General features: G+C 33.0%; 1 protein-coding gene and 2 non-coding genes across 3 annotated transcripts; all 3 read left to right on the top strand.

Moving 5' to 3' along the window:
• The first annotated feature begins 1,113 nt into the window (after nt 1–1,113).
• Trnaq-uug lies at nt 1,114–1,185 on the top strand. Its single transcript has one exon. It is a non-coding gene; the product is annotated as a tRNA-Gln (tRNA).
• Nucleotides 1,186–5,398: 4,213 nt separating this feature from the next.
• On the top strand, nt 5,399–5,470 carry Trnaq-cug. Its single transcript has one exon. It is a non-coding gene; the product is annotated as a tRNA-Gln (tRNA).
• Nucleotides 5,471–11,239: 5,769 nt separating this feature from the next.
• Nucleotides 11,240–16,459, top strand: LOC108913908 (the record flags this gene model as incomplete). The annotated part of the gene is given in 2 exon segments (XM_018719561.2): nt 11,240–11,397; nt 15,836–16,459. Coding segments are annotated over 2 exon segments (782 nt in total), but the record flags the coding sequence as incomplete, so codon positions are not given.
• Nucleotides 16,460–17,142: the final 683 nt, after the last annotated feature.

The raw sequence follows: 17,142 nt of genomic DNA, 5'->3' as shown, positions 1-17,142 counted from the left end.
ATTGAGATTTCTGGCGAAAGTTGATGTCAAACAAAAAAGTATCCAATACAAAAGTTATAGATCATGAAAAAATCTACAACTCTTGTAGAGGGCACTTTTGAAGATAACCTCAAAATTTCCGAGAAAAATGCGAAAAACAGGTTTTTTTCTTTTTTTTCGTTTTTTATTTCTCATTTCCGCAAAAATAATTTAATTTTGACGAAACTTGGTGAAAGTATACTTTCACCAAGTTTCGTCAAAATTAAATTATTTTTGCGGAAATGAGAAATAAAAAACGAAAAAAAAGGAAAAAACCTGTTTTTCGCATTTTTCTCGGAAATTTTGAGGTTATCTTCAAAAGTGCCCTCTACAAGAGTTGTAGATTTTTTCATGATCTATAACTTTTGTATTAGATACTTTTTTGTTTGACATCAACTTTCGCCAGAAATCTCAATGATACCATTTTTCACCCCTTTTCAACCCGCCAAATCAACTCTCCGCCGCCCCTGCTCATGCATTTATTTTTTTTACGTTTATTATAAGCCCCTTTACCATTTCCACTTATAAAAGTCCAGGTAACAATTTTTTTCTTTTTTCCCCTCTAAATGAGTTATTTCGATCGGTCTACAAATGTTAATCAGAAATAGAGTTGCTTTTTAAATCAATGTAGTGCGATTTTATCCTAGGTCACGTGACACGTGACTAGGTTACGGGCAAATTGCTGCCGCTTTCGCTGTTCATGTTGGAACAGTTAAAATGCACAAAAAGTGGTATTTGACCCCATCCATATACTATTAAATCTATGTATTATATACAAGTGCTGAATAAACAATATTTTCTGTTTTCAAAAAGACCTGTAAAGATCTTTTAAAGATAGATATGACACTTCTAATATCAGGTCAAAGTAGTGAATAACACGATCTATTTTTATATTAATTAATTATTAATAATGAATATAATTACTCTTAAGATAAATCAATGCGGAACTGGGAATAATATTTTGATAGATTACAAGTGCATGGATATATACGTACCTTTGACTCTGAATCTATCAATAACAGCAAGTTATAAGACATAAATAAGAAATGATCAAGTAATTATGAAATTTTGTGATGATTGTGAAAAAAAATATATGGTTCCATGGTGTAATGGTTAGCACTCTGGACTTTGAATCCAGCGATCCGAGTTCAAATCTCGGTGGAACCTTTCTTTTTTTTTCAAATATTAGAAATAAAGACCGATAAATTTGAATAAATGGAATTTTGAAAATTTTATGCATCTACTTTTTAATTATGTGTATTTTAAGTATGAATTACTAACTCAAAATAGATAGATTTAGGTGTATTCATCTACAGTATATCTGAAATCGTTTCATTTGACCCCTAAATGTCCTCAAAAGATCCTGAAAATATGTAGAATTTTTTAAATAACTCTAATTCGCGTTAGTCAATTTTGAATATGGGCTTTTATTTTTGACACATTTTTGATATTTTTTAAAATTACAACTTATAGAAAATTAATGTACAATGTGAATATACGTCCACAGTTTTTTTCCGTTTATAGAATAATAACAAATACTTTTCAGTACTCAAATATTATTAGTAAGATTTGGAAGTTTTTTGGCTTTTGATCAATTTTCATTAGCTGAGCGATCTAGGTACGAAAAAGGTAAATTTTTAATGACTAAATATGTTACCCCAATACTACAATACTCAACTAATTGCTAGTAGGCACTGATTTTGTATTTGTCTGTGCCCAACGATCAAACTTTTGCAAAGAAAATGTATGAATTCAAATTTAAAGATGATGAATAAACTATTTAAGATGTTCAAGCCGCCCGCCGTATACAAAGAATTTACTATTAGTAATAGTTAAAATGGAGTCATAGTTATTTTAAGGTTTTAAAGTACGTGTCAGTTACATTCTTATACTATACTTCCTTAGCCATAGCTAGGAATTTTTCGCCTACCCTTGTTGTTCTTGGGCTAGACTCTGTGGTAGCGGACTCCTTATTAGAACGCCTAGACCCTAGGTCTTGTTTTTAGTTATTGTTATTGACTCTAGAGCATGTACTAATGTTTTTTATAGGTACCTAACGCAATCAGTTAATGAAAATTGTACAAGAGACAAAACTCGCATATAGCTACCAACTGAAAAATATTTGTGATTATTGCATGAACGGATAATAATTATGGGTGAGGGTAAGGCGTAACGCGTATTAGTTATTCAAAATAATCAAAAATTTTGTTAGGAACTTGTGTTCATCTAGCGCCCAAAAATGATTTCGAATAATTTGAGTTCGGGTCCTTCGTTGTAAACGTACATAGGGCAACCTGTATAGTTGCAATATCTTTTCTAAAAGCTGTTTTACATTGACAATTTATCGATCAATTAATTGATGAAGTCGCTTCATCAAGAAATTGGACAAGTGTAATGCACCAAATCAGCTGTCAAATAACTTCATCAATTTATTCATCAAGTTCTTGACGAATTAGAGCATGTTCTAATTTTCGTCAATTTCTTCGTGAAGTTCGGAAGTACCAACCCAACAGATTTCCAGCCTCAGATCAGTAATGAGGTTATGTTATTGGAATATGTAAATAATTGTGTGGCGTCGTGCTAGTTTTGCATTGTTTTTACTGATTTGTTACTTACAAAAACTAATATTTATATAATATGTGTCAGAACGGTACCGCTGTTGTATCACTACAATTATGAGTGGAAAGGTGACATTTTTGAAATTTATTTGCTTCTTTGATTCATTGGTAGAACTGATTCATACGTCAAAAAACTTGACAAAGTCTGTAGCAGTGTAAAACCACACTGTTTACCAATAAATTCGAGAATTAATTGATGAAGAACTTCGTCAATTTATTGATGAATAAATTGTCAATGTAAAATGGATATTCAAATGTTCCTCTCAAGTTAAATTATGCTACATAAAAGTAGTTATTTTGTGTCTTGATCATAAAGCTGTTTTTCGGTGCACTGATGCGGCAAATGAGCAAAATATAACCCGTCTGTGATGCTTCCTGAAAACAGTTTACTTCACAACTCTATATGAACAGTTTTCTCCTACGAGCAGTCTACGTGAGATTAAAACCAGTCACATGAAATACTAGGCTGGCTCAAATATAAATGAGTCACTCTGGCGCTGAATGAAGTTGCGTTAGGATGGGACGGCTCTGAGAATACTCGTATACAGGGTGTTTCTGAAATAAGTGCGTTCCATGAAAAGGGCGATAGCGGGCACAAAATGAGCAACTTTTATGAAGCAACTCATGGTCTAGATACTTGTGTTTTCGAGAAAATTAAGAAAATTGATCATAAATGTGCATCTTGTGCACATGCACGGCCAGAATGCTTAGGACTCGCTATATGCGTGAAGCGTTTCTCTAATTGGCTGACGTTCCACGTGATTTCCACAATCAAGCCAAGCTGATGTAGGCCAGTATGTCTTGTGTTTTTTAGTTTGTGTTACAGTATTACTCAGCCAGCGTATAAAATGTTTTCTGATCAAGAACTAGTAAATATGGTGTTAATGTTCGGAGAATGTCAGTACAATTTAAATGAGACTTATCGTTTATATGCCGTCCGTTTCCGTAACAGATGACATTACTCGAAAAGTGGGTGTACCTACGGGAACAATTATTACACTTCTATCATGTACAAGAGGTTAAGGCATTAAATAATAATGCTTTTTAGAAGCGTGTGGAATTTTGCCAATGGTTTCGATATCAAATAGCACAAGAATCGGATTTTACAAGCAAGGTGCTTTTTATGAATGAATGTTTTACTAGAGAGGGCGTACTAATTTTCACAACATTCACTATTGGTGTGATGCAAATCCTCACGTTGTATAGAGATCTCAGTTCCATCAACGGTTTTCAGTGAATGTGTGGTTACCTACACGTTTAAATGGTGTTGCTTATTTAGAGTTTTTAACAAACGCCTTATCGGATTTGTTGGAAGACGTCCTTTTACAAATCCATGCCCAAACGTTCTTCGTGCATGATGGTGCCCTTCACAGTGTTTCTGGTGGAGTTTGTGAATGTTTACATGCCAACTTCCCGGAAAGGTGGATAGGACGAAATGGTCCTATACGTTGGCCAGCACAAATTCAGGATATGAACCCTGTGGATTTTTTTCCTTGGGGGTGTATGAAACAAACTGTGTACCGAACGCCTACTCTCGATGCAGCACATCTTCAACAGAAAATTTTTGCTGGCAGCTAATGAAATTCAACAATTGCCAGGAGTATTTGCACGTAAGTATGCGGACTAATTTTGACCGTCGCGCGTCGTTTAGAAGAATGTTTATTGGAAACAACTTTAAACAATTTTTGTAAAGCATATCTTCTATTGGTAATTCGTTTATTCGTTCAATTTTTGTGTTACTTTTAAACGAGATTTGAATAAATTTTAGCATTTTCAACGCAAAATTTAAACCGTTAGAACCGCCATCAGCGCTTTCGCAGTGCGGTACGCGGCTTTAAATTTATTTAAACCTTCATGTGAATGTTTTTTTAATTTAAAACGTATTGTTTTAGACCATCAGTTGCTTAATAAAAGTTGCTCATTTTCGTGCATTCTATCACGCTTTTCAAGGAACGCACTTATTTCAAAACCACCCTGTATAAAGAGGTTGTATCTAGCCCAATATGGATGTCATCCATCCGCTCTGCAAAGCATTATAATAAAATTCTCAATGAAGAATGGGTTCGGCCAGCGGAAATTACGTGATATGTTCGGAAAATACACCTTTTCACAGTTCCTTGTGTTTTTTGTTACAAAACTTTCTTTGAGGAATGAGATAAGTTGAAAATAAGAGCTGTGATGGCCACTTAAGAATGAGTCTATCTGCAGACAACATTCTTACAGTTCATGGTCTTCTGGAGACCAACCAACTTACAATTTCCAAATCATTGTTCACTTCATAACAGCTATGACAGTGTCCAAAAAATTACTCAAGATGAGCTTAGCGAAGAAAAATGTAAGCTTGTTGAGACCCAAGCCTTGACAACAAAATATCGCTCCTCGTGAAATCTGCATACGGCTTCCGGAATGTTATCCAACTAAGGAACATATTTTTATAAACCATTTAGTCCCTTCAAGGCCACCCCATCCTAACGCAACTCCTCCAAGCTCCAGAACGAAAATCTCTTTACATTTGATCCACCCTCGTAATCAATTGCTTTGTGAATATTTTACTAAACTTAAACTATTTTTATATTAGTTTCATATATTCATTACTTGCAAAAAACGATCATGACCATTTTTTACACTTGTCTGTAGATAATTTATCAGCGTAGATTTTAATGTACAGTTGGGAAATAAGGTCAAAGGTAAATTAAACATGAATAGAGTGATTAACTGATCAATTATGCAGCTTCTTCAAAAGAATGCATATTAAAAAATAAGGTTCCATGGTGTAATGGTTAGCACTCTGGACTCTGAATCCAGCGATCCGAGTTCAAATCTCGGTGGAACCTTCTTTTTTTTCTTGAAGGTAATTAGTATTGCTACCGCATCTAAATGTCATTGATGTGCACGATGAGTAGAATATTGCTAATATTTTCCAAAGTATAATGTACATATTATGTTTAAAATATACTTTAACAAACATTTTAAAGGTTGTGTTTGACACGTGATGGCATTCTTCAATTTTTCTTATGACCAACACAGTTTTTATATTGATATAATGCCATTATACTGCTTTACTGATAATGCANGATACAATGGCATTATACTGCTTTACTGTTAATGCAACACAATTTTTAATAGTTATACCAGAAAATTATAAGTTAAGAAATAATTTATTTATTTGCTTTCTCGAATCGGATAAATTGAATCAGTTACTAGGTACTAATAATCCTAAATACATATTTTTGTAATTTCTTTATTTTTGCTGTATTCCAACATTAACTAGAACTTTTAATTTTTAGATTTCGAATGATACAAAAGATGTACCTATGTATCCTTTAAAATTATACCTTTTCAATTTTGGCACAAGTAACATTAAACTATACTCCATACCAAACAGTAATACAAAATTGCAAAAGTACAGGGTGTCCCAAAATGATAGAACAAAATTCATATTTTTTTCCAGTTCAGATTTTAAAAAATCGCTGAAATAGGTCAATTAGTAAATAGAGATTGTCACTTTTCTGCAATATTTTCTATTCTTTTGAGCCATGTTTGACACCTATAACATTACCGACATTTTTTTTAATAGGACGCTCTATATTTTATAGTATAAATAGCCTAAAGAAAAATTCAGCGATATAAGATTATAACGACTTTTTTGTCATAGTTGTCAAGAAAATGTAAAAAATTGTCTTTTATGTCATACTGACGACTATTTCAAACAATCGTAGTCTCTTCTGTACTTTAAAAAACGTACATACTCTTTATTAATATTTTTTCATTTACTTTAAACCTTTTTTTTCTTAAAAAAAAACACATCGATATACACATAAAATTCAGCAGAGTACCTTAGGTATAACGTGAATCGTTTTAGTTCCAATTCATTCGTTGTTAAATTATTTTGAAAATGGTTGCCCGTTTAAGCGAAAAAACAGAGAACTGAAGTTTTAATTTTGATTAGATGCGGAGACAAAATCCATAGTATGTGACTTACTTCATCATAAGTATCCAGGCCAGAGAATCAGTCGAGCTACAATAAGTATCAAAAAAGTTTGAAGAAACCGGAAGTATAAAAGATTTACCTGGATCAAGAGGGCGAAGAACGGTAAGCGAAAATTACCGTCAAAATGTGATACTCGCCGTTACTGAAAACCCTCACTCATCCATTAGATCTATCTCAGCCAACTTCAACTTGTCGAAGACCTCAGTTCACGGAACTCTAAAATTTTCAAAAGTGCCATCCTTACAAAGCTAACGGCTTACAAGAACTATGGGCAGATGACAGACAGAAGATTACAGTTTTGCGAGGAAATGAAAAATGTATTTGAAAGACAATCATAATTTTCACTGACGAAGCAACTTTTTGCTTAAACGGAACCGTGAACAGGCAAAATACTAGATTTTGGAGCCCAGAATATCCGCATTCAATGCAACAGAAATGGCCGGAAAAAGTGAATGTTTCGGCTGGAATAGTAGGAAATCGCATACTGGCCTTATTTCTTTGAGCGCAATTTGACAGGCGAGATTTATTTGGATTCTTAATTAATTAATTTTTCCTAACCCTAATGAGCGCGATACGCCTGCTGGTGATGTCTGGTTCCAATAAGATGGTGCCCCTCCACATATTCGCCTCGACTGAAAAAATTACCTTAATGAAGTTTTCCCAAATCGGTGCAGCCGCTTGATGGCCACCACGCCCCCCTGACTTAACTCCACTGGATTTTTTTTGTAGGGTTATCTAAAAAACATGGCTCAAAAAAACTGAAAATATTGCAGAAAAGTTACAATTTCTATTTACTAGTTGACCTGTTTCAGCTATTTTTTTTAAATTTCAACTGGAAAAAAAATGAATTTTGTTCCATTATTTTGGGACACACTGTATATTATTATATCACGTTTGGAGTGTATATTAATTACTGACCCAATCGATTACTGATTAGTTGTGGTTGGAAATTCATTAGTCAATTTTTGGCATACAATACAATACTAGGTGTGCACAATCAAAAACTAAAGCAGCTTGTCACATAAATACAAGCAGATATTCTGTGAGAAACATTTAGATACAGGATCTGCATAAAACATATGTCAAACAAATCATGTTGGTTTTAATTTTAATACCAGGCATGCGTATTTTAGAAAAATTCATTTTGAATTAAAAATTAAACACAAGTAAAATACACATAAAAATAAAGTAAAATACCTACATATTGCCACAAACAGTAATCTTTTAGAAACGTATCTGCGTTTGTGTTTGCAAATATTAATGCGGGCCTTGTATTATGTAATACTATTAATGCACTGCGTTTGTGTACTGCTAAAGATATTACGTTGCTACAACAGGGAAAACAGAACCATTTGATATCCTCTGCAATTTACGTAACCAATTTTAAAATTACGGAAGCGCAAATGGCTACAATTATAATTAAGCTTAGAATACATTGTGTAACTATTACCGTTGTGAAAATTCCACCTTTGTTTGTTTTTCTGCAGGGAAAAGTATATTCATTAATATCTAATGATTTAATACGAAATGATTTAGATTGTTCCTTGGTATTTTTTAGTAGATTGTACCAAGAAATTAATTTTTATGTAAACTAAAACTCAAACATTTCCCAAGAAATGTAAGTAATATTACAATATTAAACAAATTGCATCGATTCTGCTTTATTCAATGTTTGACAACAAAATAAAAAACGAACTCTTAATACAACGGAATGGGTTTCTATGATTTGGTATCAAGATATGTTCATATGAATTTGCATTTAATGTAACCGCCACCATATAGTAAGCCGATGGAATAACCCTTAATTCATGTCCTGTATCGCATTAATTCTCGTCAATCTAGTAAATTTTAATGTTTTAAGTTTACTACACTTTGCAACGTTAACGATGCGCCGAATTAACACTTTCTGTGGGATTTTTGTATATTGGAAACGATTGAAAGGATATAAAAAATTATTTTTAGAACTAATAAATTATCGGTGCGTAGTGCAAAGCATTAACATGCGTAAACATTTATCGAGCGTGCTCCAGAAATGACGGGGTTCTTAATAGACTATTTGGAACAGGAACCTGAAATGGAGGGTCATTGCTTCCAGTTACCGTTGTTAGAAACTTAAATTGTAACTGTTGCACCAATTATGAACCTTATTTTAAATATTATTATTTACAATATGTAAACTTGTCAAAAATATCTGCGAATCATATTATACAATTCTAAATGAAAATTAAGGTTTCCTAAATTATTTAAATGGACTACATAATTTGTGATTCTACGTTACATTTCTAATAAACTGGAATTCGCTATCAAAAATAAATTTTCTTAAATATCCTGAAAAAAATTACGATTTGGCAACACTGTACCGTTTCGCACTGTGGCGTCATGGAAAACTTATCGTAAATGGAGTAGCGTTACATCCTATATATAATTAGGCAGTCAAATACTGTGATCAATAGATGGTGCTGTTGAAAGCGGATTGCAGCCAACAGATGAAGGCATTAACCTTCATGAACTTATAACACTCATGTGGAACTATCTGCATTAAATAGATGGCAGTGCTTATTTTTAAATAAAAATGTATTAAACTTGAATTAATTAGTGATTATTGTAAAGGTATAACCAGCAGATTGTGTTGATTCTAGAAATTTCAGATTTTAATTGGAAAGTGAGTCCTTAAATATTGTATTCCAAATCAAATCAAATCATTTATTGGTGTCGATACATTAAAATGTTTACACAAGTCAAAGAAAGAAAAACACGAAAGATACAACATAAGCAATACTACACTAAAGCTAAAAAACATATTCATTGTTGGATACATATAACGTAAACAGCATAAAAAAGTAAATATTACGAACATTCATTATATGTATATCTAAAAACTGATAAGCAAAAAACTCAACAAAATTGTAAAACGCTTTTCTCTTAAGATATTTTCTAATTCTGGCCTTAAAACAGTCTGAATTTAGTGATCGAATCTCATCAAAATAATTTGTGCCATCTCTGAATTTCGTTAGTCTATGAAATTTTGACCTAATATTGTCTCTCTTGTATGGTGAAAATGAAAATTTTCTTATCGAACAAATCATTCTGGTTATTTTTTATATGAATGAGGCACTCAAGTATGTAAACCGACTGCATTGTAAGAATATTTAGCAGTTTGTATAGCTCCCGACAATCATCTCTGTATTTTATTCTAATACATTTACGTTGTAAACCAAAAATGTTATAACTGTGAGACGAATGACCCCAGTTCAAAATTGCATAAGTCGATACGATCCAAATTACGCAGTAGGAAAATATTCCTAGATAAACGTGCGGATAAATCATTGACATATTTTTCCAAACTCAATTTAATGTCAAGGTCAACTTTAAGAAATTTAATACTATTTGAGTTATTGCAAGTATTGATATGGCGAAGCGTAAAAAGCAAAGATTGAGTTTCGAGGAAGCGTATCCATTTGATCCTCTGTGAGTTTAGTTAAGTTATTATAGATAAGAAATAGTATAGGGCCCAATACTGAGCCTTGAACTATTTCTGTTAGGTGTGAACCTTCTTAAAAACAAGAATAACCTTGGATAACTTGAAAGTTGTAGGAAATACGTTGGAGCTAATACAATAGCATTAGCGTTTAATCAATCGCTTACAGGTGAACTGCGGTCATTTTTATTTTTTATGAGGTTCCACATTGCGGTTTGTTTATTAGTAGATGTATTTACATAGTTGTCATTGGCGCTTTTTTTGGCTTTAGATAATTCAAGGCGATACTGATTGCGATAGGAATTGAAGGTTTCTCTGGACATGGAGGTTGAATGCTGACAATGCACGTCTCTTATGAAATTTAATTTTTCTCTCATACTGACAATATCAGGCAGTATCACTAGATTTGAAATTGCGTTGCGTTTTAGTTTTCATTGGTAAACAGATGTCAATTGCATCGAATACATTAGGACAATGTGCCATCTGGGTTTTCCCCAACAAAGACTTGTTCTCTTGCCTTCAGTTCTTCAAGACTGCTGAATGTGTTGCCGTTCTCTTGTCTTCGATTTTTCTGAAGCTTTTGTGTTCAATCCATATATTTCCATATGCCCCCTGTTATTATTCTTGTTGTTTTTGCCTTTATCTTTTGGTTTCTTCTTTTCAGATATCGTACTTCTATTTCTTTTCAAAATAACCATCGCGCTGCTCAAACATAATTTCATTTGCCTTCTACTCCAGTTTCTTGTATGGATTCTTGCTTCTTACCATTCCTTAGATGTCTCCTTCGGTTTTAAGTGGAATGTTCTGGCAGTTTTATGAAATTACCTCATTACTATTCCGTGCTTCTTGTGATGACATTGGAATTAATGTGCTTTTACTCACTTTCAACTAGAGGCTTTTCCCCTCTAGGCATGTGAAGTTAATTTGTGACACGAAATTTTCGAGAATGGCAGTGAAAAAGTCCAATTTAAATCTTATTTCGTTTTTGACAGTAGTAGTTGTAATGTAACAAAATATATAAATTAGTCTCTTATAAAAGTACACAGAAAAGTCTTTTACATATCCTGTGGTGTGATGTATGTATTTTTGTAGCTTTTAGATAAGAAAATGCTTCACTTAAATTTTCTAAATAAGACTTTTTGCTTTAGGTGTGGCCCAGTTCGGATTCTCCAAGAGGTGAAGCAGACGGACAGAGCTTCGTTTTTCCGACATGTGCCGAGGACGCTACGTCACAGAGCTCCACATGCCTGGATAATAACCACCACCATGATTCTGGGATTGACTCGAATCAGGTTTGTTTTACACACAAAAAGTCCAAAGTTAAGTGGAATATTTGGTACAATTTGATTTTTTGCACTGATATGAGTACCAGGTCCTTTTCTCTTAACTTTATAACAAATTTTCTTGCGTTAATGTGTGGTTAATTAATTTATTCATACAATTTCGTACTGTATTCCTTTTAAGATATATAAATACATCTATCAGCTACCTAAAAATCAAGGTACCTACATATCAGTTAAAATGTTTGGAGCTTTTAAATTATATTTTTTTACAAGTTGGATGAAAATAGTAGAGTCTTATACCTATTATAATAAATATTTTCTTATTCAAATGATTTAAAGTAATATTTTATTTGTCTATATTTTGTTGATATTTATAAGATCTATTTGTATCTAAGACAAAACGATAATACAAATTTTCCTTGGAAAGCATAATTTAGTACCCTTTTTAGTAGTAGAGATGGTAGTAGACTCTTATTTTAAAAATATGCACGGTTCTATCATAGTAAATAATTATGTCCAATTAAAAATTAAAAACAAAAAATTTAAATAAATATTTCTTAAACAGTTAATTTTAACGAGTTGAACCAAGAAGGTATTTTCGTTGGCAAATTCTTCAGGGAACTTATTTTTGATACAGGCAAATTACGATCGTCATCTATGCAAAAATTCTGGGTTGTTAACCATTGGGCATAGTCCGTCCCTGGCGTTCTCAGCATATTGAAGTTTCACTTAGAACATTAAAATCAAGCTATATGGATGTGTTATTTGTTCACCAAATTTGCATCATGCTAAAGTTAATAGTTTAGAGACTGTAAAAAAAATAACTTTTTAATTTTCACTTTTGTAACTTGTTAACGAAGGTCCGTATGAAAAAAAATTATATGAAGAACTAATATTATTTTGACCTCATCTACTTGTACTCAAATTTTTTGTATCAAGTACCGGGACACCCTGTATACATGTACAGAAAATTGGAGTAAATTGGGATCTACCAAAACTAGTTTTAATTCATACAGGCTGTTTTTAAACTGCTATAAATATTTTTATGTTTTACAGATAAATCAGTCTCGTTTATTAAATTGCAAAAGACAATTAATAAAGTATTTCTTACAGTAAATATTACATTACTAAATGTAAGTGCTTCATATTACGTAATTTGGTAAAATATATTCATTGTAGTATAGTTTCAAATAATAGTTACTATCAAAGTAGCTTGTAACCCACTAAATGAAGACGACTGTAACTGAGAAATACTTAAACCTAATTATAATAAAAACATTGAACTTAATTCTTCAATCCGTGACAAAAATAGAAACATTAAATTATTTACAATTTTTCTTCGTCTTTCTTCTTCATCTTCTATTTTATCACAAATTCTTCTTCAGTTTGCTCATATTTGACAATAATACACATTACTATTTTGTTCATGCTTCTTTTAAATAAATTTTTCTTCCTATGTCTTTATTTTAATTTAACTTTATTCTCATTGTGACATAATTCGATGCAAATAAATTAACAGAGAATAAAGTGGATTAACATGTATTTACAAATTTCATGTCGAACCACTTATATATTGAATTTGCAATATTATTCCATTAATAACGTCCGCTAGAATACGATGCCTGGTAGTCAGTCACGAAAGTCAAATAATTTATGCAAATTTGCCGTAACACATACAAGAAACACTTTCAGATAAACATAATTTAGTACTTGAACTTTGCGCCACAAGAAACTTGGAGACCAAACTTAGGAAAAGTATATTTCTGTATTACAATCATATCAACTAATGCGTAAGTTGTTTAGCAGTTGTCTCCCCTTGAATTTAATGCAATATGTCGAGTAAAAGTAAGAATAATATATTTTAATCTCAGTTTTAGACAAAAAAGTTCAAATGTGTGTCATGCTAGTAAATAACAAAGTACTGAAACGAATAAAATCTTATGTTCATTAAATTTTCTGAAAAATTTAATCGAAAAATACAAAATGGGATGACATCTTAGCTTTAACATTTTATTTGGAATAAGTATAATGTAAAGATTATGCATATGACTGCCCATCGAACCTGTTTACAAATGTATTAAAAAAAAATTGATATTGTTTGCTACGTTGAATCGATTCTTTCTATGTCTCTCTCTTTAAAAAGGGAAAATAAGGGGATATTTTTACAATACAAAAAATATTACCTTATTACCTACTAAATTATTAAAAGTAATTTATAAATGTAATTCACATTAATTAATATTAACAATGAATATTGCTGTGTTTAATATGATGAACAACATGACAAAAGTTGATTACACTGTTAACATGTAGAAGGCAATCGATCATAATTATTTTATACTAGGTATAGACGTTTAAAACTGATTACATTAATCTATAAAGCTCGGCTAGTCAAAGGCGTGTTCATCGTAAACAAATAAGTAAACAAGTATAAATGAAAATAAATTAATCGTTCAACGTTATTAGAATATTAAAACACTTTATACGAAGCAGACGCGAAGCCAATAACTTCCGTTATTACCGGTTTCGTACGGTGCGCTGTAGCGACGCGACGGCTATGACGGCTATGATTATCCGACCGAGCTAATAAACGAAGTGTGTTAATAATGTGTGAAAAGTTTAAAATAAGAATAATCAAAAGGAAAAAAACGAATTTTCGTTTTTAATTGTTTTTGATAGTCTACGTCAATCCCATGATATTTATTCTATTATTTACTTAATCTATTACAATTTATAGTCAACAAAGATTCAAGACCACAGAATAATTTAAAACACATCTTTCACCGTTCAACAAAATAATCACTGTCTCTTTTAAGATTCTTTTAAAGGTATTATTTTCGTTCTCTAAAATTTAGAATTATATTTCACTTTTCCGAAGCGTGATTGCACATTGACAAAAATTTGAGAAATAAAAAAATTAATATATAAACTGTAAAAAATAATTAAAAATTAAAAATAATTTTAAGTTCAGAAGACGAACACAGATGATTTTTCAAATATTGACAACTTTTTAAAGTGCGCGATGTACAGTGATGTGCCCTTTTCGATGCGAGACTTTTGCTTAGACAAAACTATTTTCACAGAAATAACCCTTAACTAATCCTTTTGGCGTAAGGGGCTTTTTTATTCATTTTAAAAATTTTTCACAAATACAAAAATACCCATCAAAAAGGATGTAACAGTAGGACCGTATAAAGCTGCTATCTTTCCTTCAAATATCCGTTGATCACTAAATATATGTAAAGTTTTCACTTTGTAAAATCTTTCGTTTAAATTTATTATTTCCCAGGTGTTATCTTACCTATCCTAATTTTGATTTTGTTATACCTACATGGATGCTTCTTTATCTCCAAATACATTTTCCATTAACGGCATAATTATCTACATATTTTTCAGTACATTTGCTTTTTCATATAATTAAAATTCTCTTATTAAACATTGTGTTCGTTGGACTAGCACAACATAGCTCTCGTCATCGGTGATTATCCGAAAGCCAAATTTGTCTGTTTACAATATACGAATTTAGTTATTTTATCGAATGGTGGATAATTTTAGATCTGCAATTTCAAACGATAGAACGTCAATTCGATTCAATTTAACGACCGTTTCTAATAAATTATCGTGCCGCTATGGCGTCCATTTAAAACAATGTTACCTACTTTTGACACAGCTAGCGATCAAGCAGAAAATGCAGTTAGCAGAGCGCTCATGTGGTAGTAACATAATAGTGTTTTTTTTAACTAATGATAGTAAAATCTACTCTGCAGACTACAGCTCCGTCTAGCATTGAATTACACCCGCAATATCAAATAAAGAGCTAAGATCATTGGACAGCATATATAATCACCAGATATAGACCGGTTTTCAAAGATAGTTCACATTAATATGCCATTGGTGACGACCAACGAATGATTTAGCTATTTGGATGTCTATATGCCAATATGTTGTGGATCTGGGATCTGGGGAAGATGTAAAGTATATGTAATATGTAAATTGTCACCCACCTATTGGTGATAACCAATAATAATAATAATAATAATAATAATAAGCTCTAGACCAGGTTAGTCTGGCGGTTCTGCTGGCGAATGAACTTAACTGTTTACTAGATATTACAGATATAATTCCAATGTCGTAGAGTAGCTGCATCCCACAATATCATTATGTACATAATGGTCATATTTTCATAATAGATACCTACATGTTACTACGTCGCTCTTTGCTAGTAGATACAAAGTAGTACTTTGTTCCTATAGGCATTTGGTAGTAGTAACAATTAAGGTATGACATATTTTATAGCTTATATACGTATTGCATTCATAATGACTTCCAGATTAATACCCTCCGTATTTCAAATATATTTAAAGATATTAATAACAATTATCTAGTTAGAATAAGATATTTTCCGTCACAGCGAACATGTTTCATTGACGACATTTTATGTTATCAGGTGTCTCCGTTACCATCTACGGCCGGTGCCTCAACATCACCAGTACAATCGCCTACCCCAAGTCTGCGAAGACCGAGCAGCGCACTACTACATCCCGACCACGCCAGACTTCTGCGACTATACCCCATATCTTCACCTGTCCAAAGTTCCATGGAAGACGTATCCGAGACGCAGAGCAACAACAACAATCAACTAGCTTCGCCTTCATCTTCAACCACGTCGTCGCTAACCTCAGTCGCCGCCGCAGTAGCCGCCAGCAACTCCCGAGCTAGCGACTCTTCCGACAGCAGACGGAGATCGTCGACGATGACAGCGAGATACTCTCTCTTCGACGCTCTAGACCTGGAATACGCTTTACTACGCGCAGCTGCCAGGGGCAGCGTAGGCCCGTACTCACTCAGTGAAAGTTTGCACAAACTGACGTTCACGCAAAGCTTGGCCTTCCCCGCGCTGGCCAGAGGTTTGGCGGGGAAAAGGAGAAGGTCGCAGCAGCACAGCAGCAGCAGGCCACTAGATCCATCGGAGAGCGGCTTGAATGCTTTCGCTAAAGTTGTCACAGCTCTCGTACTAGTTCTAGTCAGTGTCTTAGTGTTCGCGGTTGTTTACAAGTTCGTTAGGACGTGAGGGTTGCTGCTTGCCCCAGGCGGGGCACGGCACGCCAGATTCACTCTGACGAGGAATTCCAGCGGCCCCTTGGCCGGATACAGGAATCCGGGCGACGTCACTTAGGGGAAACCACGAGAGAAGGCCTGCAAAGCAAACCCCACGAGCAGTAGCAAGACGAAGCTCTATAGATGGAATTGATTAGGGTGATCAGTTGAAACTTTTTCAGGCGTATTTAATCATCATCATCTAATATTATTAATGGTCGCTCGCACCATGTCTTAACGAAGAATTTCAGAGTTGTTGTTAGTTTTATATTTGTCTATCGAAATTTTTTTATCTATTCGGTGTTGTGAATTTTTGTATAACTTTTTAACGTTTCCTAAAATTTATTGTTACACGACTACGTTAACATTCTGTTCAAATGCAGTTTGGGTTTTAACACTTTTTGAAGCTAATGGGTGGTACAAGAGAGTTTTTCAAGCCGTTAACCACATACTTTAGGCGGAAATAATAGAATGCTTCTAATGCCACCTTTTAAATTGTGCATTTTCCCCAAGATACAGAGTCAAAGCTTAAATTAAAATGGAAATATTTTTGTTAATAATTGTGGTGTTTCTTAAGAGATACAATTAAAAATTTTGTACAGAATAATGCCAACACACATTTTTTTTGTGAAATTTTGGTTAAAATAATTGAAGCAC

The sequence above is a fragment of the Anoplophora glabripennis genome, unplaced genomic scaffold (assembly GCF_000390285.2).
Source record: "Anoplophora glabripennis isolate ALB-LARVAE unplaced genomic scaffold, Agla_2.0 scaffold1126, whole genome shotgun sequence".
Taxonomy (NCBI): domain Eukaryota; kingdom Metazoa; phylum Arthropoda; class Insecta; order Coleoptera; family Cerambycidae; genus Anoplophora; species Anoplophora glabripennis.
The sequence above is the reverse complement of the archived record's forward strand: the minus strand, read 5'-3'. Positions and strand labels throughout refer to the sequence as shown.